This window comes from Balearica regulorum, chromosome 15, assembly GCF_011004875.1.
Source record: "Balearica regulorum gibbericeps isolate bBalReg1 chromosome 15, bBalReg1.pri, whole genome shotgun sequence".
Classification (NCBI taxonomy): domain Eukaryota; kingdom Metazoa; phylum Chordata; class Aves; order Gruiformes; family Gruidae; genus Balearica; species Balearica regulorum.
In genome coordinates, this window is record NC_046198.1 from 15,869,303 (window position 1) to 15,895,019 (window position 25,717).

General features: G+C 43.6%; 2 protein-coding genes across 6 annotated transcripts in view; one reads left to right on the forward strand and one right to left on the reverse strand.

Annotated features, from left to right (window-relative positions):
* The first annotated feature begins 109 nt into the window (after nt 1-109).
* Nucleotides 110-14,733, forward strand: CDR2 (cerebellar degeneration related protein 2). 3 transcript variants are annotated; one of them, XM_075767703.1, is made up of 5 exons: nt 110-413; nt 5,809-5,921; nt 10,535-10,683; nt 10,935-11,117; nt 12,324-14,733. In XM_075767703.1, exons 1-5 carry the CDS (start codon nt 335-337, stop codon nt 13,189-13,191), a joined length of 1,392 nt encoding a protein of 463 aa, XP_075623818.1. In that variant the 5' UTR covers nt 110-334; the 3' UTR covers nt 13,192-14,733. The 3 variants fall into 3 exon arrangements, with proteins under 3 accessions (XP_075623818.1, XP_075623819.1, XP_075623820.1); XM_075767704.1 differs by having other exon boundaries at nt 113-413; nt 10,953-11,117; XM_075767705.1 differs by lacking the exon at nt 110-413 and having other exon boundaries at nt 10,519-10,683.
* Nucleotides 14,734-16,522: 1,789 nt separating this feature from the next.
* Nucleotides 16,523-25,717, reverse strand: part of POLR3E (RNA polymerase III subunit E) — a 28,227-nt gene continuing 19,032 nt past the window's right edge. For all 3 annotated transcript variants that reach the window (XM_075767695.1, XM_075767696.1, XM_075767697.1), the window contains 4 exons: nt 24,625-25,121; nt 19,970-20,047; nt 18,948-19,073; nt 16,523-16,945 (listed from right to left, as the gene is read on the reverse strand). In XM_075767695.1, coding sequence (XP_075623810.1) covers nt 16,889-16,945; nt 18,948-19,073; nt 19,970-20,047; nt 24,625-25,121 — 758 coding nt within the window. In that variant the 3' untranslated portion in view covers nt 16,523-16,888. The remainder of the gene's footprint in view (nt 16,946-18,947; nt 19,074-19,969; nt 20,048-24,624; nt 25,122-25,717) is intronic.

Below are 25,717 nucleotides of genomic sequence, written 5' to 3' on the forward strand. Positions count from 1 at the left end.
ATCCGCTTTGTGATTGGTTTAGACTCCTTTCGCTCTATACGGCAGATGGCTTCCCATTGGCTCTCCGCACGGGAGGTGAGGGTGTTGTGTTTGAATCGTGGAGAGACGGTGGGCGGGTGGTTGTAGCTTGCCACGTTGCTGCCGGCAGCTTCGCGCAGCCCGACCAGAAGGGGGAGAGGTTCGGCAAAGTCCGGAAACGCTCGGCAATGGCCGGAGGCGGCTTTTAAGGAGAGGAGCGGCTGCCGGCTTGCCCTGCCTTGCTGTCGTGAGGGGACTCGCTCGCGTGAGTGCTGCCTCCTCGTCCTCCCGCCGCGCCGTGAGGGGAAGGGGCGCGATGCTGGCCGACAGTCTGGTGGAGGAGTTCGAGATCCGTGAGGATGAGCCCTGGTACGACCAGCAAGACCTGCAGCAAGGTGAGCCGGGGCGGGGGAGAGGGAGCGGCGGCGGACGGCGGGGTGCCGCCGCCGCGGGGGGCGTGTGAGGGAAGGGGCTGTGGCGAGGGGGGCGTCTGAGGGAAGCGGCCGTGGGGAACCGCCGTGGGGGGCGTGTGAGGGCAAGGGCTGTGGCGAGGAGGGCGTGTGAGGGAAGGGGCCGCGGGGGGCGCGGCGAAGAGGGCGTGTGAGGGAAAGGGGCGGCGGGCGGGCGCGGGGTACTGCCACAACGGCGGCGCGGAACGCGGAGGGGACGTCGAGCACTTGAGCGGGGCGGCGGGAAGGGCGTGAGGGGGCCGAAGCCGCCGCCGAGGGTCGCGGGGCAGCGGGGCTTGTGCCGCCCGGCGACTGTTGCAGCCGGCAGCCCGGGCTCCCCTGACGGCCCTGCTTCCCACCGCCTCGGGCGGGTAGGCAGAGGGATCGCTGTTATCGATAAAGATTGCAGCCGTCTTTGTTTGACGGAAGAGGTTGCTGCAGCAGAGTTGAAATGTGCCTGGGTCCCTCTCCGCCCGCGAGGGAGGAAAGCGGCTCTCCGAAAAGTTGCACCTTGACAAGACATAAAGCAGCTATTCAGGATAGGCGCTGGAAATAGCGGGCGCTGAAAGCATCGGGGTGGGTCGCTGTGTTGCGCCCTGTTGAGCCTTTTGTAAGGGCTTACAGTCGATGAAGTTCTAAACGTAGCTGTGCTCGATTAGGTGCAGGTCCATTATTAAAAACTTTCTAAGTTTTCGTCTTAAAACATATGAATGACTCTACTGTGCATCGGAACTATACGTATCTAGCTCCTGTAGGTCTTAAAACGCTACACGCAAGAGATAAATGCTATTCTCATGTGACAGATGAGGAAGGAGTCACAGGAATACACCAAGTATAATTGCACTAAAAATCTTCTACAGACATGATATGGAAAGAATGTGCAATTTCCTTAAGAGCTTAGTGGTGTTTATGACTGCTATTTACTTAGTTCTATTTTTTTTTTTCATTAATCCTGAGTTCATTTTGAAAGGCCAGCTCAAAGCTGTGAAGTGGCTTCCTGTGAACCTGCCTTATGCTTTTGGCTTTTACATTGAAGTACATTAATTCTTGGGATTGGTAGGTGCTACTGTACTATAAACCAGAAAAAGAAAGATAGTTTTGAAAGCTCTTCCTAGCTAAGCAGTTTTCACACTGAGATCAGGCATCTCATAGCAGAAACTTTTTTGGAGACAGGAATAGGAATAATTGTATGCTTTGACTATAAAATAGCTAACTATTTCAAAGCTGTATTTAGGTATACTCTTTCCTTGAAATAGATGATTTCATGGCTCTAGGATATAAACCAATCAATTTAAATAAGATCCTGAAACTGTAGTTTGCTGTCAGAGGGAAGAGAGCTGAAAAGTTGAAGACATGATTTAGCAATGTTTTTACTACAGCAGTGTTTATGGGGTAGAAGACCTACAAAGAGACTTCACAATGCGTAGCAACTGGACTTCTTACCTTATTGATGTTTCTTTATTGTTTTTTTTTTTAATTAAAATGAATGAAATAATCACCATTTGGCGCTCAGCTTGAGCTTTTAAGAAACAGTATTCTGTTCTAGAGGTTAGTGCATTTTGAGGGTTGGTTAATGCTCTCTCAACATTAGAACAGTCTTTTTCTGGGGATTATCTTTTTGCAAGCCTAAACGGAAGTGACTAATAGCCTTGCCGAAAGGGAAAGGAGGAAAATAAACTGATGGGCAAGTTGAAATGCAAAGAATAAATTCCTTACAGGAATGGGTTTTTTTTAAATGTTCTGTTATACTTTATTCCTGGAGTCTGAAAGGTACTCTTCCTCCTCCTAAGACTAAACAATACCAGTGTATGTAAACAGAGTAGTAAGATTGCTTATCAAGGTCTCTTTAAACTTTTCACAATCCAAACAATCAGTGCACATTTAAAAACTGAGGAGTAGGTTTATGAGAACACCTAGGTTGTAAAATGTTAGGAAGCACTCTGAAACAAGTTTGTAGTACTTGTCAGCCAGTCTTTGAAACTTAAAATTAGGGTAGGGTTTTGGAAAAACTGATAGTCTTTGTAGGCACCAAAAACTTTTGCCTTGACAATGGAGGTGGGCTTTTCTGGCATGCTGCTCATGAAAATGGAATGCTCATGGAATTCTTTTAAGGATGGGAACAGCCATCCTTCCTTCTGCAACATCCATGTTGTGCTGCAGTATGCTGACCTTTGAAAAAGAATTCTTTTATATGACTGCTCTTTTTACATTTTGCTGTTACTCACTTTTAACAGAGCAGAGGGTAATCTGAACATGGAGTAGGAAATATGAAACTAAGTAAAAAAAATAAGGGTTTAATTTTACAGTTAACTTCAACCATGCTTTCTTACATATCTTGCGCTACTAATGCCTTTTGCTATTGAAAAGGACAGGCTTGTTTTAGATGGAGAATTCTCTGAATCATTGTTAGGTAGATGATGAAAAAGTAGAAGAGAAGGATTTGGGAACTTCCCCCCCCCCTCAATTATAGTAACACTGTCAGAAGAGATTGTGGAGAAGTGCTGTTAAGTGAGGGCTGTTTAACATCACAGAAGAACTATGGTTGAAGTCTTGGTTTTGTTTACAGATTTCTGATGAAGCTGTTAAACACCAGTACAACTGATCAGATTTACTAAAATGAAGATCTTAAGATCTGCACGTATGCAGTTTGCATTATTAAAAACCTCTCTGCTTACATCTTCATGCTGAAAAGGAAAAATGTGTCTGTGACAGAACTTGGCTGTTACTTTACATAAATTTACAACAGAAAATGCAGCGTGCCTCTAGTATTGTAGAGTAACTCTCTAAGAAATGTAAATTAACTTTTTTCCTTCTGTAGCTGGAGAACAGATGTATATTGTACACATCACTTAAAATGCATTCTTTATAGGGCTTACAGGTACTTAACAGCATAGAAAAATGGATGCAAAGCAAATTCTTAATTTTAGAAGAGGTCAAATTGGTTTGGTTCTTGCTTTCTCTAGGCATTGGAATTAAGCTTTTATCGCGTGTTCCTGAGCTCTTCCACTTGTCTTCTCCCCCTCAGAAACAAATTACCTTAATTACAAAATAGCATGCTTCTCCCATAGTAACTCATCTGTGCTTCTGCCATTCTAATGAACAGAATGAGTGTGTAAGTATAATGACATGAATTGTATTATTCACATTGTATTCAAAGTACTGTGTGGTATGTACTACTTGATTTAGTAGATGAGGGAGCATTTAAGAATGAAACTATAAACTCCTAAATGTACTTAAACATCAAAACAAACTTTCACTTTGGGAAGGGAAATGGCAGCAAGTAATGCCATTATGCATTACATCTTTAACATAATCCTAAATCCTCTCTAAAGCTCTTATTCTACTCTAGTAAAATAAAAGAATAAACTATTTAGTCTTTGCCTTGAATGATGCCAGTATTGTTGGCTAGCTTTAAAGATTGTGGCTCCTAGTAAAGATTGGTGTAGTATGAGAACTTGTGATTCAGAATTTCATTTTATATAGGGTGATAGATTCACTGGATTTGAAGACTACAGTATTTGGTAATGTCATAGAACAAGCAGCTTGGTGTTTGACTGGGAGTTATTCTGTCTATGGTAAACAATGCACGATCTGCGTTTAAAAATGAGAAAAACTTAAGCAGGTCACCTTAAGGTTTCCTTATCCAAATACTTTAAACCCCAGGTCTAAAATAGGCTGTGTTTCTTAACAAGTGGTGTTACAATGAAAAAGCTTGTGAGGATAAACTAAGTATAGATCAGTATGCCATGTGGCTCCTAGTCATGCGTCTTTTGAAACTGTGAAGAACTCCTGTGCAGTATGATTTGTTTCAAATAATCTTTGTGGCATTTATTCTAAGAATCTGACCTTAAGGTAGGAAACAATGCACTGCAGCCGCAAAGAATGCGTAAAGAATACGACAGCTGTTGTTTTGCCAGAATTGGACATCTACAGCTTAATAGACAAACGCTCCTACTCACTTGTCCTTGTAAGTCTGAGTTTGGTCTTTGGCTTACGTATGTAGATGGAGTAATTGTTTTGGACAGGCTGCCAAACTGAAGGTTAACACAAAACAATCTTGGAACAGCGTTCTGTCTATTACAGTGACTAGCTGATAAGATTATTGGGGAAAGGGCAGGAAAGAGGTAAGATCACGTGTTAAAACAAGGAATCTTAATCAAATGAAAATGGAATGTGTTTTCTTGTCTAGCTACAACTACCAATTATGTAATACATGTCTCTTGTATATTAATTTAAATCTTCTTGAAGTGAATCTAAGTTTTTCTTGTCTTTTTTTCTCTTTTCCATTAGTGATGCTAGTTCTATGTGAAAACTAACAATAATGTATTGCACACATGCAGGAGACAACCCGGACATGGTCCAGGTGATGGGGAGGAGGTGGAAAATTAGAGATTTTTAGAAATCTGTTTTATTCTAAACATGTAATCCCTGCACAGAGTAATTGCAATTTTAGCAATAACACCAAGATCGATTTCTTTGTCACATTACATTAGCTTTTAAATTACACGTCTTTAAACATAATAATATAGACTGTCTAGCACTACTGATGCTGTTGAACAAATATCAAGCTTCCCTCTAGAAAGGAACTGTGTGCAGATGACTTATTTCTTAATTTGAAACAACTACAGTCACTGCACCCTGGAGGTGATTGAAGATGACTGGGGTGAAATTGAGATTAAGTGCCTGAGAACAAATGACATTTAAAATGATGTTTTGGAGCACATAAAACAATTCTTGTCTCCTAGGTTTATGAGCCTGAAAAGCAGAATAGCTACATTTTTTATCAGGTGTATGTCTTTTTGATATTATTGTTCACCATAAAAAGCATCTGAAACTTTCATTTAGCACTTTGATCCTTTATGACCTGAGCTCCTTGGTGAAGGGGTAACGGGGAAGAACAGCAAAGTAAATAGTACAGTCAGTTTTGGCCTGGGTCTGATAAACATTTACAGCATCTTTTATGCTTGTTCTTCTAAGAGTGCTGTAAATATAGTGAACTGTAGCTAACAGACCTTGAGTAGAGATGCTGGTGCGGTTCTAGGCAGATGATGGGAAGTGAAGATGACTGGAGGTGTCTGACCTGTGGCTGAAGGACCAAAGGAGGAACTAAGGAAGCTTCACGAATAAGAGCATCTTCTAGGTTTCAGGACTGACTTAGGCTTGCATTATAGATAGTGTATGAACGCTCTACTTAAATATAAACTAACTTTTTGGGTACTGGAAATAACTTAGAGCAGTTACAACAGCAATAAAAAAACCACCTCAAGTATTTGATAGAAGTACTTTAAAATTAGATTATATTATTGGCTCTAACTTACATCCAAACACGTTTTCTTTTCAGATCTTCACCTTGCTGCTGAGCTTGGGAAGACACTACTGGACCGTAACACTGAACTAGAAGAATCTTTACAGCAAATGTATGCAACAAATCAAGAGCAACTGCAGGAGATAGAGGTAAATATTTAAGAGATCCAAGTGTTAAAGCATCTACACCTGCAACATAATAGTACATAAGTTGAGATCTGAATTTCTTGACATCTGATGGACACTTTAAAGAAAAATACTGAACAATCTTTAACCACTTCTGCTACTTTGAGAACCTGTATAGGCTTGATCATAGTTAGAACTGTTTGTCTGATTACTGAAAGCTTTGTGCCATTAAACTTCATGTTGGATCTGGCTTGTTTAATGACAAATGACTGGTATTTTTCTTTTTGTATAGAAAAGTTACTTCAGATATTTTACTGCTAAACTTTACTGATCTTGCCAGGTAAAATGACATGTAATTATATGATGAATGAATTAAATTATTATATGAAAATTTAAGTTGCTATGGCATTGAAACTTAAATGCTGACTAGTGCAGGAGAGATATTTGAGTAAAATCTGAGGATATGTACTTCCACTAACCTGATCTGTGGTAAAGGGAGCTAAAGTCTATTTCAATTTAAAAGAAAACAAAACAAACCCAGTAAAACCAAACACTTAAATACTATCTAAATACAGGACATAGTGGATATTCTATATTTTCCAGGGGAGAAAAGAAAAATCATAACCACCCTTTCAAAACCGCTCATCTTTGCCCAGGTTTTTCCACCAAGTAATGTGTTTTCTTTTTCTTTCAATATTGCTTGTGTTCTTGCAGACCTAGCATTTGTTAGCATAATGCTTTTTTTTCCCCAGCTATTAGAGGGCAATGTATGGTCTCTAATAATTAAATTATTAAATATTCAGTACTTTGCTGACTGACAACATATTGGAAACATAGTCAGCATTTCACTTTGCTTTTGGTATGAATCACGGGGAACAGGCTGTGACTGGTATACATTAGATTTTTATAAAATCTGAGTTCCTTTGTGCAAGCAGTACCTATGCAGTTATGGACAGCAACTTAAACCACTTATTGCAGCAGTAACAGGTAACTTAAAGAATCCTATGCTTAATACTTACAGATATATAGGTGTCTTTAAAGTAGTCACGTTAACACAAATGCAGCATTTTTGTTAGGTGATACATAATTTCTGGGTGCAGGTTTGTGGTTTGGTTTTTTTTTCATAAGATACTTCTGTTTTATACCTCATATTTTGGCTCTTTCCTCTTACATGCTAAATGTCATCTTTGTTATCCTATTCATTCTGTGATACAATGGTTGGAATGGCTGATTTTTATTAGTGCCACAGCATTACAAAAAATGCACTTACTTATGCAGAGGCTTAAATAATTCATTGTCATGAATGGTTTTATAAAAAGACTAACTCTTAAGATCTAGAGAGGACAAACACTTCAAGGTGCTATACAAATACTGTTCTACTTAAGGTTCGACACTTGTATGAACAACCATGTTTAAGGAAGTGTTTAACACAGTTACAACACATCTTTTGAAATAACGCAGCATAACTTTGTGATAGATAACTAACCTGGCTCATTGAGTGTAGCTACTTAATAAGTAGCTGTATTTTAATGCCATCTTGAAATATGAAAAATATATTATTGCTAAGCTGCATTCATTTATACAAATAGTCTAGTCCCATTAAGGTTGTAATATCCTGTTGGTTTAAGCCAGTTTATTTGCTTAAGCTTTTTTGGTGGGTTAGTGTTTATTGACTTCATAAGAGAGCTTCGACAGCAGGAAGTGGTCAGAAGCGTCCTTCCAGTGGTGATTTATAGTTGAGGTGTTGCAGGATCAAGTAGTTGTATGTTCAGACAACCTCAGAGAGTGACAGACTAATTTATTCTCTCAATATCTTGCTTTGCTTAGACAATCAAAACACCAAATCAAGACTTGTGTAATACTGCTTTTTGAAGGCTTTATCTGATACCTCTTTCTTTTCTTTCCTCCTCTCTCCCAACATGGGTAGGAGTGTATATTGGGCTGTCCTGTTAGCCCCTTCCAAGAGGAGGGGGAGAGAAAGGTGGGAAAACTGTTTTTGTGATGCTTCTGACATGAAGTAGTGCCTGCACCTTTATTTGCCCAACTTACTGTGTTGACTAAAGACCCTGTAGACTGTGTTCATGTCTGCCATAATAACACACTGTCTTCTCTGTTCCACTGCCTGTCTTAATCTTCTCTCTTTTCCCAGTGCAGTTTAAAAGTGTATTAGCAACTCAAAACACTTCTTTCTCCAAAAAAATCCCTCTTGCATCTGGATTTCTGGTAGAAAAGGCAAAATCAAATGAACCTCTTCTTCAAATACCCAGAGAGAACCTCAGGATGGAGGAACTGAATGTAGTAGCTTACTGTCACAAGGGATCGTTATAGGAATTCACTGAAACAGAGGGGAATAAAGTTAGCATATGCAAGGTGCAGTACTTCTTAGCTGGTAAAAGTTCAGTCATTTATTTTCATACCTATATTTCTGTCTCTTGTGGGAATGCAGAATGCCCCACTGTACAGGACACATGTGCAAGTGGCACATCCAGTCTCTGTGCTTGATTTCCCCCCCCCAATTTTCAAGTGCTTGTCTCTGTGACCTAAAGGTGATCTTTCAGCTATTCTTGTAGCTACTCTGCTGCATTTTTTACTAGCTTTTTCAGTGCAGTATATCAATGTAAATCTTTGGGTTTTTTTTTCCCTATTAATTCACATCTTGTGGGTAGCAAAGTCTAGAACTGGCTAAGAAATCATTCTGAAACATGGTACTACCTTGTCTGCACTGAAAAGGAAGGGTCAAAGGCTTTGGGATGCTTAAGATTACATCTAATATATTAAATGCTAACATATTAAGCATTTTACAGCCTTGGATTGTTATACCTGACCTCTGTGCTGACACGTGTGCCACTAACTACTAATCAGTGTAGATGTAATAAACGTGGGATTGAAAGGGCAACTTTATTCCTGTCTGAATCTGTTCTCAGCACTCAGACTTCAAAAACACTGATGTTCTCCTTTTATCATATGGTAGAACACAGGAAGTCTCAGCTGCTGCTTTGTGTTAGGTGCTCAGTTGCAGGGGAGGTGGAATAAATGTAAACTTCTAAAGTATTTATTACTACATCTATACTTTGTTTTGGTGGCCTGGTTATTCCAGACCAACTTGACCCCAGCACTGAAGATACTGGAGATTTAAGGTGTAGACAATGGTGCTTCACCTCTTCCATTCATCTAAAATTTCTGCAAAAGCCTATTGTAATAAGTGGTAACATCTAATTCTGGCACCAAAGCCTTGGTTTCTATCCTTAGTTGTGCTTGTATTGCTGAAGAAAATCTGAAGATCTGCAGCTCCTTCTGAGAATAGCCAATAGGGAAAGTTAATCTGAAATGGGTCACATCGAGATTCTGTTGCTAATCCACATACTATTTTTGGGTAAATCCTCTGTCATGTGCACACAGGCTACAAGAGGATCTAGCCAACTGCTATCACGTTGATCTTCCAGAAGTCTGTATGTAGTAGTTACTAGTCCTAGATTAACTTATTATCTGTTCTTAAATTGCCTAAAATGTAAACCCATCAATCTTTTAATGAGGTAAAAGGTTAAGTAGAATATTAGAAGTTTTGAGTATGTAACAGGCCTATAAAGAGATGTAATTCTGCCTAGAAGTCTGCTGGACGTTCCTACTTGAAGTTTACTTTTCATTAAGTAGCATGTAGTAATACAGAATATATTGCAAGAAATAAATAAATTATATGTAAGAACAAAGTATTTCTGATTTAAAGGGGTAGATTTTTTGTTCAAGTCTGTCTGATGCAAACTCTTTTGTGGATTTTTAGAATTGGATTGGTCTGTCCTGGGTGGGACAATATAAGACGCTTGTATTAAGAGATTTAGGTGATTGTTCACTGCTCTTAGATTGAGAATTCAAAGCTTTCTGACATTATTCAAGAAACTTAACAGTCTATGTTGTTAATTGTAAAAACTAAAGAGGATTCAAATGAGAATACTTTGTGTGGCGCTTCATTTTTTAAAAAACGCAGGAGACCTTTATTTGAGATTATAGTAACTGGAATAGCTCCCTGTGGGGAACTAAAAATTGAATTCAATAATTTGATTATACTTCCTGACACACAGTAGTCCACATACTTCCTTAAGTGTGACCACAACCTAAATTCTGTTCTGCTGAACCTAATGCTGCTTCAGACTGGAAAAACTTAGGTCAGCTGAAAAGAAATTATGGATGGTGCCACCCAGTACTTCAGTTTTAATGCTAAAAAACTGTTTGGTCAACACTGTCAGAAAATTTCTGCTGGAGCCCACTGCAACTTTTAGAAGGACTCAATGGCTAGTTAAGGGCTCTGAAGTCTAGATTCATGGCTGTATTAGAGATGACTGCAGTACAGACAAACCTAGCACAGAAGGCTTGGGTACTGGCAAAAACCTGGCTGCCGCAAGGATAGATGAACACCCAACTCCTCCAGATAAAACGCTGATCAGCCTGGGTTGACCTCCACACCAAAGGCAAGCTGCCTAGCTGAGTTACTGCTAGCGCCTTTTCAGCTGAACGCTTGCCAAAGCAACCACTGGAATCTACATTTCCAAAACTTTGTAGTGTCTCTATGAATAAGAATGGAGAATAGTAGTCCTATCTTTGTGTTGCAAGTATAAACTAGTAACAGCAACGCTGTCTTGCAGTACCTCACAAAGCAAGTAGAGCTCTTGCGTCAGATGAATGATCAGCATGCAAAAGTCTATGAACAGCTGGATGTGACGGCAAGAGAACTTGAAGACACTAATCAAAAACTAGTTGCGGAGAGTAGAGCTTCACAACAAAAGATACTAAGGTAACAAACTTACACTAGATCCCCTTCCCTCCCTACCCCAGTTGATAATATGAAAAAGAGCAGTCCCCATGTATTTGTGTAGTTGTTGGGTGGCTGTCTCTGTCTAGTGGTGTTCTACAATGCTGTTAAATTGAAAGGATACTTATATTTAAGGGTCTTGTGAGGTCAAAGAGTAGCCTTCAGAGAAGAAACAATGTGAGGGGATGGGGAAATTCCCATGTCCTTGACTAAACACTCTAATGTTTTAACAGCAGTCCTTCACCTTTTAGCTTGACAGAGACTATTGAAAATCTGCAAACGCACATAGATGACCTGCAACAACAAGTAGAAGAATTGAAAAAGTCTGGACGAGGCCGGATGAGCCATGAGAGATCTGACCAGCCAAGATCAATGCATAGTTTCTCATGTTTGAAGGAGCTGTATGATCTTCGCCAGTAAGACTTTTTACCTTGCATAGGAAAGAGAATACTGAAATTACTTTATGCAAAGCTTTAGAAACCAAGACACAAGTACAGATGTCAAAGAAGCTAGCAGAAAAACATCTACTGTTCACAACTAGCAAAATATCTGCACAGTCCTGCACTGGGTGGTGTTGCCACTGCTTCTGGCACACTGCTAGACTGCATTAGTCTTTGTGCCAGAGGAACTGCAGGTTCTGCTTTCTGTCTGGAAAGGTTCTCTTCCAAAGTCTCCAACCATATCAAATTGTAGCCTAGAAAACTTACAGCGATTTGCACCCCACTTTTTTTCAGTCAGATAGAAGTACACACAGAGATAATCTGAAAAACAAACATCCTAAATGCAAAATATTTTCTTTAACTTACCCTTTTCCTTGGATGTCTGTGGATATCTCATCAAGGAAGACAGGATTTCTGCAATAGCTTTCCTGAACTTAATCTGGTTAAAATGATGCTTAAGCTTGTAAAATGGTATGTGGAGCTCTGGGCTGCTTTTTAAATTGAGAGCAGTTTTACCCAGCTGAACTGCATTAGTATGCCCATCAGGACAATCACCTGGGGTAAAAGCTCAGACTAGCTTCAGTCCTAGAAGGTAATTTTATAAGTGAAGCACCTCCACTGACAGGCAGAGCAGGCTTTTGTCTGGGCTTCAGCACTACATGGGGCTAGGACTGTAGAATAAATCTGTACATCCAAAAAGAAGTTATTTCTTGACAATTCAAAAGATAAGTGGATTCCCTCAAACTGCTAGAGGCTTGTGGAAATACCAGCCTACAGAATTGCCTTGTCAATTTTGAAGCTTGTTTCCACAATCTGTAGTGATAAAAGTTACAGGAGTGGAGTGCTGCAGAAAAAATCTGAGTGTCAAAGTACTGCATGACACATGGAGGCAATGTTTATTTAAACTTAAATTGTAGGTCTAGTTATTCAATAAGCTTCTCTGTAACTGGAAACTTAATGAGCTGCCATTCTGCTGGAGCTGGGAGGGTTGATTTGATGGCATGTAAGTATTTACAAACTCTTTTCTGATTTTGAAATGGACTGACAGGTTAGCAAAATGACCCCTGACGTGTGTTAGCGCACAGTTTAAATCTGTCATTAGTTACCCAGGACAGGAAAATGCTAGAAGGTGTGGTCATCTGTACCCCCTACACTTGATAATACTTATTTTTGTTTCTGCAGGTATTTTGTTTATGATCATGTGTTTGCAGAAAAGATTACTTCAATGGATAGTCAGCTGAGTCCTCTAGAAGAAGAAAATGAGAACCTCAAAAAGGCAGTTACAGTTCTGCAAGCCCAACTTAACCTAGAAAAAGAGAAGAGAGTAACAATGGAAGAGGAATATAGTCTTATGGTAAAAGAAAACTGTGACCTCGAACAGAGGCTTGTTGATATAGACTTGTATCGGGCTCGTGCAGAGGAGTTGGAAGTGGAAGTAGCCGAAATGCGACAAATACTTCAGTCTGAAAACACATTCCATAATGCGGAGAAGTTGGTGCCGGAATCCTTTTTCATTTCATTCAAGGAATCTTTAGAAAGGGAGCTTGGTCAGAGCCTGGCCGATGATGGACTCCTGACTGTATCAGAGCTTGAGAAGAAGGCACTGAAACGGAGCAGCAGCGAAACTTTCCTCAGCAGTGCTGCAGGGGGAGACATTCTAAGGGGCCATGAAGAAACGTGTATTAGGAGAGCTGAAGCTGTGAAGCAGCGAGGAATTTCTGTACTTAATGAAGTCGATGCTCAGTATAACGCTCTCAAAGTGAAGTATGAGGAACTTTTGAAGAAGTGTCAAATGGATGAAGAGTCTCTGAAGCACAAGGCTGTACAGACGCTGAAGCAGTATTCCAAAGACCCACATGTGGGGAATACCCAGTGTGATCTTTCAGCTAGCAATCAAGAATGCACAAATGTGGAGCTAAGTGACTCTCCCACAAACGCTCTTCCCGAATATAAAGCACTCTTCAAGGAAATTTTTAGCTGTATCAGAAAAACAAAGGAAGAAATAGATGAACACAGGGCTAAGTACAAGTCCCTCTCCTCTCAGCCGTAATGTTGGACACACTGATGACCCATTTTCTGTTATGACTAATCTTTTAGTCAGGAAGGGGAAAAAACTTTATACAAATGTCAGAAGACCCCTGATACTGATGTATTTCTTGAGCACTCAACGTGAATGTTCTGAGTTGGCTTGTAGACCTGTAGTTAACAAGCTAGTTAGTTAACAGCTAGTCTCCCTGTACCTATGTAGCAATAGATTTAATGTTGTTTAGCACTGTCACATAAACTAGTGGTTGTAAAGCAAACAAACATGGTAGCTTAATACTACACTACTACTTCATACTACACTTAATCTCTGGCCAGAGCAGTAACTGACACTAGTTTCCTTAATCCACTTCAAAAATAACAGAGCTAAGAAGTCTGTACTGTGCTTCTCACAAGGCACCAAAGCTTTCCTTCGGCTTGCAGGTGACGATCTAGCCCTGTAACTAGGTCTGTGTAGAAAATTAACGAAAAAGGCCCTGACCAGTATCATGGGCCGCCTCTCCTCAATGCTGGAGAATGAAGTTAGCAGTCTAGCTGAACTTGCTTTGGCAGGGAGGTGGAGAGCTGGCACAGCAGCCTGCACTGTGCTTAGTTTAAGCCAATACCACATTTTCACATGCAGTAAAGCTCTTCCACAGGTTAGTATAAATGTCTTCCTACTAAGAAAGGATTTGATGTAAAGTTTGTGTGGCTTTCTAGGTATGGTTTCTTACGTAGGGCACTTTGTCTTAAGGCAAGATACTGTGAATTGATTATGGATGTTATTTGGGACCTACTGTTCTTTGGTGGAATGTCTGCAAAGTACATTTTTATGTGTATTTGGTAAGATAGAAAGTTGCAATTTAGCTATTTAACTGTAGTAGTAGTAGTAGCATTGACATAGCGGAATAGCTTTTAATCTTCCGTACCACAGACTTGAATTGCTTGAAGGAGAGGGGCCAGGTAAAACCTTATCACCTTGTTTTGTCTATTGCTTCCAGTGTCCGCTTCTGTGGGCCTGTTCCATGCTGCCTGTGGGGTGGGAGGATAGGCATGCCGCTGCCAGAACGTAGCCTGTGGGAAACAGGGGACCATGCTCTTGTGCTTCCTCTCCTCCTCCACCCCCTAATAACTCATACATATTCGGATTCTGAAAAACAAAGAACATGAAGAAGTATGTTCTTTAAAACTGCTTCAAAGTGTGAAGAAAACAAAGGCTGAGAGATGGGGGGGAAAGGCACAGAGAAAGGTGACATCTTTCTCCTTACACAGGGTCTCGCAGCAAGGTCGTTTGGTCAGCTGTCTGTGGGACTCCACTGGCTGCCAGACACCAAACAGTTGGCACAGAGCGTTGACAACGTCTCAGCTTTAGTTCTGCTGCTGCTGGGGTTCTGTCTGCCTTACGTTGTACCCCGCATAGCTGCGTACAACTGTCCTTCAGTTGCAGTATTAAGACTTCATGTTGTGGGAGTTGCTCTAAAACACGTATTGCGTTCTGAAAACTATTTAAAAATGGGAATCTGAATCTTGTGAATATTTTTCTAAGCAAATAAATAATCCAGTCAAGCTACCTGTGTAACTAGTAATTGTACTCAGCTGTGCCAACCAGGAACCAGTAAACTCAGTGCAGATGGCACCTGTGTTACCTAGTCTTGCCAGCTTTCCTACATACCTCAGGTGGCATTCCCATTACATTGCTATTTTCAAAAGGTTACACTAAATGGAAAAGGACAGGCCTGTCTGGGATGGAAATCCGGAGGGAACAAAGTAGTTTCTCCTCATTATTGTGGTGTTTGTCGGTGCTGCTCAAAAAGGGGGGGTGGGGGGAAATAGGCAGAAAAGCTGCTGTTCTGCCATCTGGTTAAGTGTATGGTCACGTTTCCCTAACACTTGGTGCTCTGGCCCAACTCGGGTGCTGGAGAGTAGTCACTGTACGTGAGAAAGGGGTGAGGCTGTTAGTCACAAAGGATTTACTACCTCTGTTCCGCACTGGGGAAGGGGGATCCACACTGCTGGACCAGAAGACATGTAAAAGCAGCTCAGAATTCCTGGTTAAACAGGTGATTGTCAGTGGTTTGTTAGAGTTGGCTAAGTTAGAGCTCTGCCATATATATATATGTGTATATATATGATTTTTATGCTTTTAAAATACCATAAATGTTCTCATATTTCCAAAGATCTCCCTGATTCTTTTGCAACATCACTTCCCCTCAGCTACTTGTGCTGTTGCCAAGCGCTGGCTGGCTGTAACACAACTGCACAGACTGTGCAGCACCAACCTCCAAGGCTCGGTTCTGCTTCTGTAGCTCCTGACTGGGGCTTTCCCAGGGCAGCCTGACAGCCACAGGCAAGGCTACGGCGGCATCGGCCCCGGCTGTGTGCAACCCACCACAACAAAGGCTGCACAAGTGGCCTGAACTTCAAACACCTCCCGGTTATACTGGTGTAGTTAATAAACTGCACTACAGTATTAATTAAGGTAGAGTTTAGCAGTTTAAAGATGGATTTTTTTTCCACAGAAATGTGAAATGCCATAAGTATGGTAATAATATTCTTAGCCAACCTTATCTGGATTAACTACCTTAATCTGCTTGTTCTGGTCAACAACGCAACTCAGCCTTTTCTGAGCATAAGCAGATGAAATTAATAGAATCTCCTTGAGCTTCTCACGTGATGGAAGCTACAGCAAAGAACACGAACTGTAAAGTAACCATGTTCCACCGCGTGCACAGCAGAACATTCCTCATCTGACTGCAATTAGGCTGCAATGAGCAACCTGTAAGAATCACCATCACTGTACCTTGTGCAACAGGCCCACAGCATGACCGCTGCCCCCAACGAACGTGATGTGAGCAGAACGACGTGAAGCAGTTTAAGAGGCAGTTTACTATTTAACCTCTACTAAACACTCCTGACCTGTCCTTCGTCTGTAAGCCTCCAGGCTCTAAAAGGAATGGGTGCCACTTCCATTTCTTCTTGGACAAATAAAGGCAGGGTAGAATTGACCTTCAAGATAAAATTTTATTTAAAAAATTACATAAAATAGAAGTTTTTACATTGTTGCCATGTAGTAACTGTGGCTGGCTGCCTCCCAGAGGGTGCGCTTGGTTACTTACCTCACTGTATTTGCGTGCAGGAATGCGAAAGCTCCCTCAAACCAACCCCCCACCAGTAAAACACCCGAAGGCAGGTGCTTTCCCCAACAACTGGTCCCACAGAGAAGTGTAGCGCAGTGCTCAGGGACAGCGGCCGTGCTCCCTCCCTGCCCACCACTCCTCTGTCTGCAGAGGGCTGCAAGGGCTGCGGCTGCCCTGCTCAGAGCGACTTACGAGCACCCAGGTATTTAACAAACACTGGGATGTTTGTAAACAAATGTAATTTATTGGCATTACTTACAAAATAAAGTATTAGACCATGATTTCCTATCATGTCTGTGTCAGTATACGGTTTTATTTTTATTTTATAACGAAACAGAACGAGAATTGAAATACATTAGAAATCCCAGATTAATCAGGCTGCAGACAGGGTCCCACGTTGCCCTCCTGGCTGCTCGTGCACCCGGGCAGCCATGCAAACACGTGTGCGAGCGTGCTGGGACGGCAAGGGCGGCCCTGCCCCTCCTGCCCCGTGCTCCTGAGGCCGCGGCATTGCTGTGTGCCACCCGCCGCACCGTTCCTCTCGCACCCTGGAGATCACTTGAAGTAAAGAAATTGCTACCGCCGCTGTCAAGACTGCACCGTCCCCTTAAGATACCACATTCCACCGTAGCTCACACAGCAGTCCTGGGGAGAAAGGGAAAGTCTGTAAGGTCTTGGGAACAAACCTTGCAGCTTAACTGGAGATGATGAACACGAGAAGGAAGGACAAGCAAAACGATGGCAGCAAGAAGGCAGGCTTTCGGGGAGAAGATGGGGCTGGTGCAGGAGGCAGCTCCACAGGGCTGCGGGAGGGCTGAGGACAAGCGGAACTGCGGGGTGAGCGCAGGCTGCAGCTCAGGTGCAGGGACTGAAGGGAGCAGTGGGGTGGGCTGGAGCGAGCGGGCAGGCACCAGATCAGAAGCCTTTTAAGAAGCGGCATTCTATGGTAACGACCTGTCAACCCTCAGCACTGCACCTTGCTGTTCTGACCGCACGTCTGCCGAGACTACAGCAGGTAAGCACCGCAGCAAAAGCGCTCTGTAAGTGGCCTTCTGGAGGCTCGTTCTTATTTCCATCAGATGAGCACCACCTCTCTTGAGTTCTAAGCTAATGGCTTCTCTTTCTTTTGCTCCCACCCTCCCGTTTAGGTAGTTCAACAGAGGCTAAAGTACTGCTACACGATTGATGCTGTGGAGCTTAAAAGGGAAAAAAGTATTTGTTTTTCTGAAGTCTTGAGACTCACACAGTGCAAAAACAAGTAAGAAATTAAGTGTGGAGTCTAGAAAGAGGGTTTGCAGATTTGATCCGTCAAGTCTGGTCCTCTGGGAATAAAAAAGGAGCACACACAGATGGGGAAATAGGAGTCAACAAACCCAATTTCATTCAAAGAGGAATGCGATCTCCTGGGGCTTAAAGCAGCCAGAGAATCTTCCTATTTTATTAAATCATACTTCTGAATTTTATTTCAGAAATAAAGATAATTTCACATAGTTCTGTGACAAATGTCTTCAAGGCAAAGAAGTCTGACACAAGGCTGGTGGCATGATGACATAGTGACTCATATAAAAACAGTACCCAGTTTTTCAGGGGAAGGTATTTTTCCTAGAAATAGGTTATCTGTTAAATAGCATCAGCATCATGAAAAACTAATGGCAGCGCATTGTCTAGATGTTCCATTTGAGCTCATCTGGTCACCTGACAAATCTCCTAGCACAGGCAAGCCACAGGAAATACTGCCTAGCAGGCAGAAATGCCTGAGCTTATTTCAATGCTAAGACAACCAGGTTCTTTCAAGCAAGACCAGTTTGTTTATTATCACAGCAACAGATCTGTCATTTTTCAAATATGCCATTTTTCCATTTGCAGATCCCAACGTAACAAAATACTTAAGCACTTGTCTTATTGGAGAGGGCGACAGCGAGCAAAGACCCAGCAACAGCCACTCAGGTATTGCGTTAGTTGGCAACTTTTTACTCGGCCATCCTGCATCGCTTGTAAAGCTGGTCAGTCCTGGCCGGCGTGGTCCCTACTCAACACCTTAAACTCCTTTAGCAAGTAAATGGTGCACCTTCAAAGTCAGAGATGAAAGGATTCAAATAAACACTCACAACGAAAAGTAAAAGTGTTAATTAACTACCGCTTTGCCTACTTGTTTTGGCTAGGGTTTTGTTCCGCACACTGCTGCACGTCCTACTGCCGAATGAAAAACACGTTTCCTTCTGAATGGTGGCACTGGTGCTCCTCAGCATGAGCCAAGAGCAGTCAGGTGGTAAACCCAGGACACTGTGCAGAACCCTCCCACCTCCTTAGGGTTTAACTCAACGTTATTTAACAGTAACTCTGAAGTATCCTGTTTCCTGCACTGTGTTCTCTGCTGGTCCAAGATGACAAATACAGATTTGTTGCCATAAAACAAAATAACGCGTAAGTCACAATCACTACTCCTCGGAGGGAAAGAAGGTAGAATGAGACAAGTGTATTTTTAAGAAAACAAGCTGAAAAACAGGCTTTCTTCACATTCCAACAACAATTGTTCTATCATCCTTATCACTTGTGAATTCAAGGTAAAATACGATCCTTCGCTCAAACCAAGCATTAAAAATTCATGTATTAATTGGATCAAACCCACAACGGCACAGAAACTTACCTTTAACACTCTATCCACCTCCTGCTTGTTTAGATCTTCTCCACATTCTTGACTCAACTGATTCTGGATGACATTCCTGCGCACTCGATAATTTTTCGAAAAGATTTCAAGCAAAACTTGGCGATGCTTTAAAAGAAAATGTAAATGCAAAGAGAAGAAGAATTACTCCTACCTTTCTATATGTCAAAACTGCACATGCCTTAGTTTGTACAAAACATTCACTGAGCTACGCTAGAGGATTCTTGCTTTGTAATCCTGAAACCGTGCCATATAGGTCTGCTCTCTGGCCATGCCCTGGCCTCCGAGAGCCCTGCAGGGATCCCTCTGCGGCCAGACCTGCACCTGCCCTGCGGCACCTCTGAAGGTACAAGAAGATGCTGAACAAGGGGCTGCAACATATTCCTCTCAAATGCTCCTACCGGAGCTCCCGTGGCCAACTCCAGCCAGGAGGCTGGATATTGTTTGACTCTTTCCTACTAAAATTTATTTAGATCATGGACACAGGAGTTACATTGTCTGTCCACGTTTTGGTAGATGCCTTTCCCTTCACTTCATTTACTCTGGTCGCAATTAAAACTCAGGAGATGCTCCCGTATGCTGTAGTTGTTTCCTGTTCTAAGTACGAACAGATACATCAGGCAACGACATCATTTCTTCTCTGCTTAATGCTGCATTACCATCAAAAGGGAAAAAAATAAAATTGGACTGGATCCTGGTGTGAGGCCTGCATCAGAGAATCCTTTCTCCTCATAGGTTCAAAATTATTTGTATTCCACTGAGCTAGTGACTGACATGTATTACCAACATAGCATGTTGTTTCTGCCCACACTGCCTTGTCGTGACACAGCGGTGATCACCCTGCGAGCTAAGAGCTTCCTCTTGGCTGGAAATCGGTTGGTACTGAAAACTGGACACTTCAACAGGGAAAGAGGAAAACTACCTGCTGTACCAGTTCCACAAATTCAAACAATGCCAAATGCTCAATAAACGTATTTGGGAACATCACTTATTTTTATCTTTACCTGATCGTAAGTGTCACCGGCTTCCCAAAGTGCATAGACCTTTAGTTCATCTGGTGAAGCAGCAGTCTGCGGAGGAAACTGAGAACAAGAGGCCGTTAAAAATAACCATCTATTTAATGAGTTCTACTTAATGATTCTATGGTACAGTATCCCTGGACACCTATTACCGAATCAGAGACATCACTGCCATGTAATGAGAATTGCCAACACAACAGAAGCTCCTCTGCCATTCCACATGCCAAGGGGTAACTGCCCGCAGCCCCTGTGCCGGCTCAGGCACGGCCCGTCCTGCAGCCACGGGGCAGACACCTTCTCGCAGGCCAGTGACTTCCACCGAATTACGATCTGTATCAACCCTGTGCTGCTGGGCCATCCTGGAGCACACCCCCCTCCAATTCACGAGGGGCTGACCATGGGCGAGGGAATGGGACGAGCACCGTGGCACCCCGACCTGTGCCTTGATACGCCCGAGCCGTGTTTGGCTGATGCTTCTGGTCAACCACCACGTACCAGAACAATCCTGGGGCTTGGACCTCAGCTGGTATCTCCTGGCAAGATGTCTAGATTTTCCTGTCAGCAGCGTTTGCTTCCAGACCATCCCAAGCAGTATTCAACTGAGAGCACCAAGTGCCTCACAGGGTCTTTCTGGAGGTTTTTTTACATTTACAGTGGCAGGTTTTAGATTCAGGCTCCCTCCTGCATTTATCTGCTTCACTAATCCCAAGTCAGCGTTAGTGACAAGCACTGTGCTGCTGCTGTATTTGTCATCTCGGTTTTGGGGCAGGCTACAGGACTGCAGAAGACTGAACGCTGATGGACAGTGAACCAGACGCTCATTTCAGGCTCCAAAAATGAAGTGGGGTTGTTTGTTGGTTTGGTTTTGGGTTTCCCCCCCACCATGTGCCAAGCTAGAGAAATACATTTGCTTTTTCTGAGGCAGAGGCCTCACACCCCTGCACAAAGGAAGGAACACAACTGCCTCCCCTCCATGTCCCGAACTCCTAAAAAATCTAAAATACCATGTATTTGCCTTAATGTTTCCCCTTGGAGCAGTGACTAATGAGCAATGCTGGAATATGCCTTCACTCCTGACACGTCCCTTCTTGTCTGTCACTAACAATTTATTCCTTGCTAACCACCCAGCTGACCTAAATCCATCATCTCTGAAAAGCTAACAAGTGTTCAGTCCTGATTGTTCCAGTATCCCTCGATCCTGGCTGCTGGTACAAACCAAACCTTTCTTCCCAGACTCCCTCACACCAGGCTAAGAGACCTGTGCATCGCAAAGTGGCAGATCAGCCCTTCCCTTCATGCTTTGCCTCAGATCTTACTGCAAAGGGAAAGAGTTTTGTCCAGTGGGAGCTGCCTGGTGGGATTAGCAGCTTCGGCTCTCACCTTGGTCCAAATGGCTGTAATATAACGAGGTTTTACATTTGGTTTAGAGCCAGGATTCAGTTTGTTAGGCTTGCAACACCTGACATGGTTCTCTTCTTGTATGGACGCTCACTTTTGAGGAATATCATCTCTTGCATGCTTTCAGCACAGATAAAATCAAATACTTCTGCTTCCCTCCAGAAAAAAGCTGCAGCAGGAAAGGCAAAATGCAGGGCTCTGGCAGCACCCAGCCACACGCTACCTCACTTGGAGACAGTCACTCAACACATACCTGGAGTACAAACTCCTCCTGCCCCAGCTACACACCTGAAATGCAGCTGTGTTTATCTGGCCATTCTGTGAGGAAACAGTTTCCAAACCAACACAATACTTATCTGGGAAGAAAAACCCACTGAATCTACTCCTCTCGTCCAGCCTTGCTCTGCAAACTGTCGTGAACTCTGCTGCCAACAGTACCCTGCTCACTTGCTGCTGTCATACAGCCTGTCCACAGAGTGGGAAATGCCATCAGCAACTCTTTGGAGAGACACGCTGCTCTGTCCAAACAGCTTTACTGACTTGCCATCCACTGTCCCTTTGCCATTTTACGTTCATTATCTTCATCTCTCCAGCCTTACCTTGAAACAGCTCTCCACTGCCTTCAAATCCTTCTTTAAAATGTCTGCCCTGTGCCCCTTCCTGCTCTAAGCCCCCAGAGCTAGTGCAGGTTTTAGGAGATGAACCGTTGCCCCGGGTCCCCAGGGCTGCCCATTCAAAGGGAAGCTCTGGGGAGAAGCCCTCGGCTTCAGGATGTGTTCACTCAAGCACTGAGCACGCCCTAAAACCAGCCACTGCCAGGCAGCCTCACACCACAGCTAAACCAGACTGAAAGGGGCTGAGTCTGCCAGAAAAAACCCCACCACCTTATCAGCTGGACTAATCCTAGAGGTAAACTGGTGAGCTTACCTCTCCGGGAGCCTGGCGTCGGCACTAGCCCAAAAGGCTCGCCGTAAGTGCAGGGCTGCATTCCTCTCCTGTTACACTAGCCAGGCAGGATGCCAGCAACAGTTACATCATTTCCTGGTGCCTCAAAAATATCCTCAAGATTTGGGCAGAACGTTTCCACTGCACACACGATGGGAAGGGAGCCGGCAGGAGCCAGTCTGCAGGAATGGGTGCAGATACTCAGGAGCGAGATTCCGCCCGTGGGGCTGGACACAGGTTCAGCCTGCGCAAGTTCCGGACACACACACAGCGCTGGTGTCTGCCAAGGATGCCTTTACTTGCCCTCTCCCAATGGCAGCAGCCGCCCACTGCACGTGGGTGCATCTTCCCAGGATTTGGGATTTCCTTATGGATGCTTTTCCCTCCCACTTGAGGATGCTACAAAGCACAGGCAAGCACAGCACCCTGCAGGCATCCTCCACGGCCTCATCTGCAGCTGGAGTGGCATCTCTTCTGGCTCCCCACAAATACCATTTATCTCATAGCCTGGGTGCAGTCAGTCAGCATTATAATAAATCCTGCATTCCCCTGGTAAGGTTTCAATTGCTGTTTTCAGCAACATGTTTTCTATAATAGGGCAGCATGCAAGCCAAGAGTGTCTTCACCCCCCACAGAACATCATTTTAATTACATCAGATCATTGATTTTTATCACCAAAGCACTTTCAATTACAGAAAACTAATGAGTAACTACAAAATCCCACACTAAACAACCCTCCGGGCTCTCCCTGAGCTCAGGCACCATTGTCGGGTTCTGACGAAACTGTCCAAGGGAACAGTCAAGAAACACCCAAGTGTATGAGCCCACGCAAAGAGTAAAACCAGCCCCAGCACCTCTGCCATCTGCATAGAGCACTGGGGGAGGCTTGGGGGTAACGATTTACATTGCTGATAACAGTACAGGCTTATACAGGTTCCTGTACAAGATCTCAGGTTTTTCTAGGTCAGCAGAACTAAAACTTAGAGCAGACCTCCAGCAAGAGGCGTTCCAGAGACCACTCCTACACCTCTGCAGGTCCCTGTGACAGGGTATTCCAGATAGAAGTTAGTTACCAACCATCTCTCGTCAGGAGGATTTTATTTTGGTTGTTTTTTGCAAAAATAAACTATCCCACTTCTCACAAGTGAAAGCAAAGAGTGGATGGAATTATTTCCAAAATCCTACAGTTTCCAAAGCAAACAAGTCCCAGTCCCAAGTAAGAGAGGAGCCATGACCGTGGCTATTTACCACCAGCATGGCAAACGCCTACGTCGCGCTGCGTACAAAGGAGAGCCTCGCCAGCACTAAGAGGCAGTTCTAGGCAAACACTACCCCAGGACTTGGAGGCTGTCAAGAGAGGAAGCAGAAGTACCAAAATTGGTGGTCTCCCTAGTGGCATTTCAAGTCTGTTGCTCGATTCCCAGGGGCCACAACATGTACTCTGCACACGACTGAACATGTTATTTCTGCCCCTCTGTAGCAGCCCTTATTCCTTAGCTGGGTTTCAACTCCGATGCTCCAGGCTCTCGCTAGCCTGCCTGCTTCCTCCTCTTTCAAGCAGTTCACACGTCTCTTCCTCTCTCCCCAAAGGCAGCTGACTCCCAAGCTCTTTCTGGTTGCAACCCAATCAGCACTGCCTTATGTCTTGTAAAATTAATTTCCTTCTAGGCTCTTTCCCATGATGCCAAATTCCTTTTCCTTTCCTAAGCAATCTACTGTCACACAAACCTGGCTCTGTCTCATGCAATCACATGTGTCGTTCCCATAAAGACAAAGAAACAAAACCACCTCCTCACAGTCTAGCAGGAAAAGGACTGACCAAAGAAACCTGCTGTAGATACAGTTTGTGGCTTCCCAGAGGGCGCTGCTGGGTGTGCCTTGCTGCTCCCAGGCACCCGATGCCACTTTTCCTCCCCCAACTGCATCCCCGTCCCTGAAAGAAGGAGCCTGTGCAACTCCAGGAGAGCCGATGGGAACCTGGGTCCGCCTTAGATCATGTTAACAGGAGCGAGTTGGGACAGCGAGTCACTGCAGCCCAACAGCCTGGATGCAGAAACAGAGCCCCAAAGACAACTAAGCCACACAGCACACACAAAGCAAAGAAAGCAGAGTGCAGGGCCTGCCAGCAGCAGGACACCAGACAAACCTCCAGCAGCTTCAATATATCTGATATTGGACAGTTACTCAGAGCACATCTGTTCTTCTGCACAGGACACAAACATTTCACAGCTCAGATGTTTAACCACCCCCCTCCCATCCCTTCTCCCCAAAGTGCACCAAGGGAAAAACATACTTACAGGCACCAAAATCTGTTTGCAGCCAGTGTCCAACACCATGTCCTGTAACATTTTGTCCGAAATGCCACTGAACAACGTATGTCCTGGAGGCAGACTGGCTAAGTGAAGGTTAAACAACCGTTTAAGCTCACTCAGGGTGAGTACAAATTGTTTCTTAAATGTTGACGACACAAAAGCCTTCAGTTCTTGGGCTACCCGGTCAATGCAGCCTCCAGGCAAGTGGCCGTTCAAAGCGTCCGTGGAGTCCTCCTCTACATGGAGGCCGTTGACAACACCGTTGTTCATGCCCTCGTAAGCTGAGGTGTCCATTGGCTCCTCGTCACTCAGAGGCTCCTCTTTAATGCGGATATTGGAAACATCTGTCTTGGCTGAGGCATCATTTGATTTCATCTCTGTTTTTTGCTTCTGGAACTCCTTCTCCAGCTGCCCGTAGTTCTGCTTGACTTTTGCTTTAGCCATGTTGACCCTTTGCTCCCCAGAAACCAGCAATGGATGAGCTAGTGAGAAACAAAAGATAGCATAAATCTCACCATAACCAGGGCTCCAGTCTTGCAGAATGTTTCTTGAAGGGCTCATAGTAAAATAAAACCATAAACATCATCTGCTTGTGAAATCTAAGCCATAAACCCAGTTTGTTGATTAGATTTTACTTTAGTTTTGGGAGATTTGGGGGGATGGATGTTAAGCAGTGGTAGTGGATTTTGGTTTTTTAAAGATAAATATGCTGACAGTTGTAAGCCAGGTGCTTGGGGAAGGATGCTTCAGGTTCCTTGACTGGAACAAAGTGCACTTGTTCAATCACTAGGGCCTTTTCCACAAATCAGGAAACCAGGATATAGACTGCTTATCCATCTCTACCTGTGACCCAAATGCTTCTTTGCCCAAGAGTAGTATCTAGTATCTAGGGGCTGGTGCGGCCTGCTGCAGCAACTGCCAGAGCCAGCACACGGATGCCCTACAGGTACAGCGAGGGTTAACAGTGAACCTGAACAGCCTTTTAGCAGGAGGTGCACAGTACGGAAGTCTCAGACCCTCTTCTTAGTATTACTACCCAGTGATGGGGAGAAACGGAAAGGAAGGAGTCCCTTCCCAT

Bases quoted from the DNA above. Each gene is read 5' to 3' on its own strand.
- CDR2 (XM_075767703.1), top strand. From the start codon at position 335: ATGCTGGCCGACAGTCTGGTGGAGGAGTTCGAGATCCGTGAGGATGAG. The intron at 414-5,808 runs GTGAGCCGGGGC...TTTTCTTTTCAG, and splicing joins CCAGCAAGACCTGCAGCAAG to ATCTTCACCTTGCTGCTGAG. The intron at 5,922-10,534 runs GTAAATATTTAA...GCTGTCTTGCAG, and splicing joins AGCAACTGCAGGAGATAGAG to TACCTCACAAAGCAAGTAGA.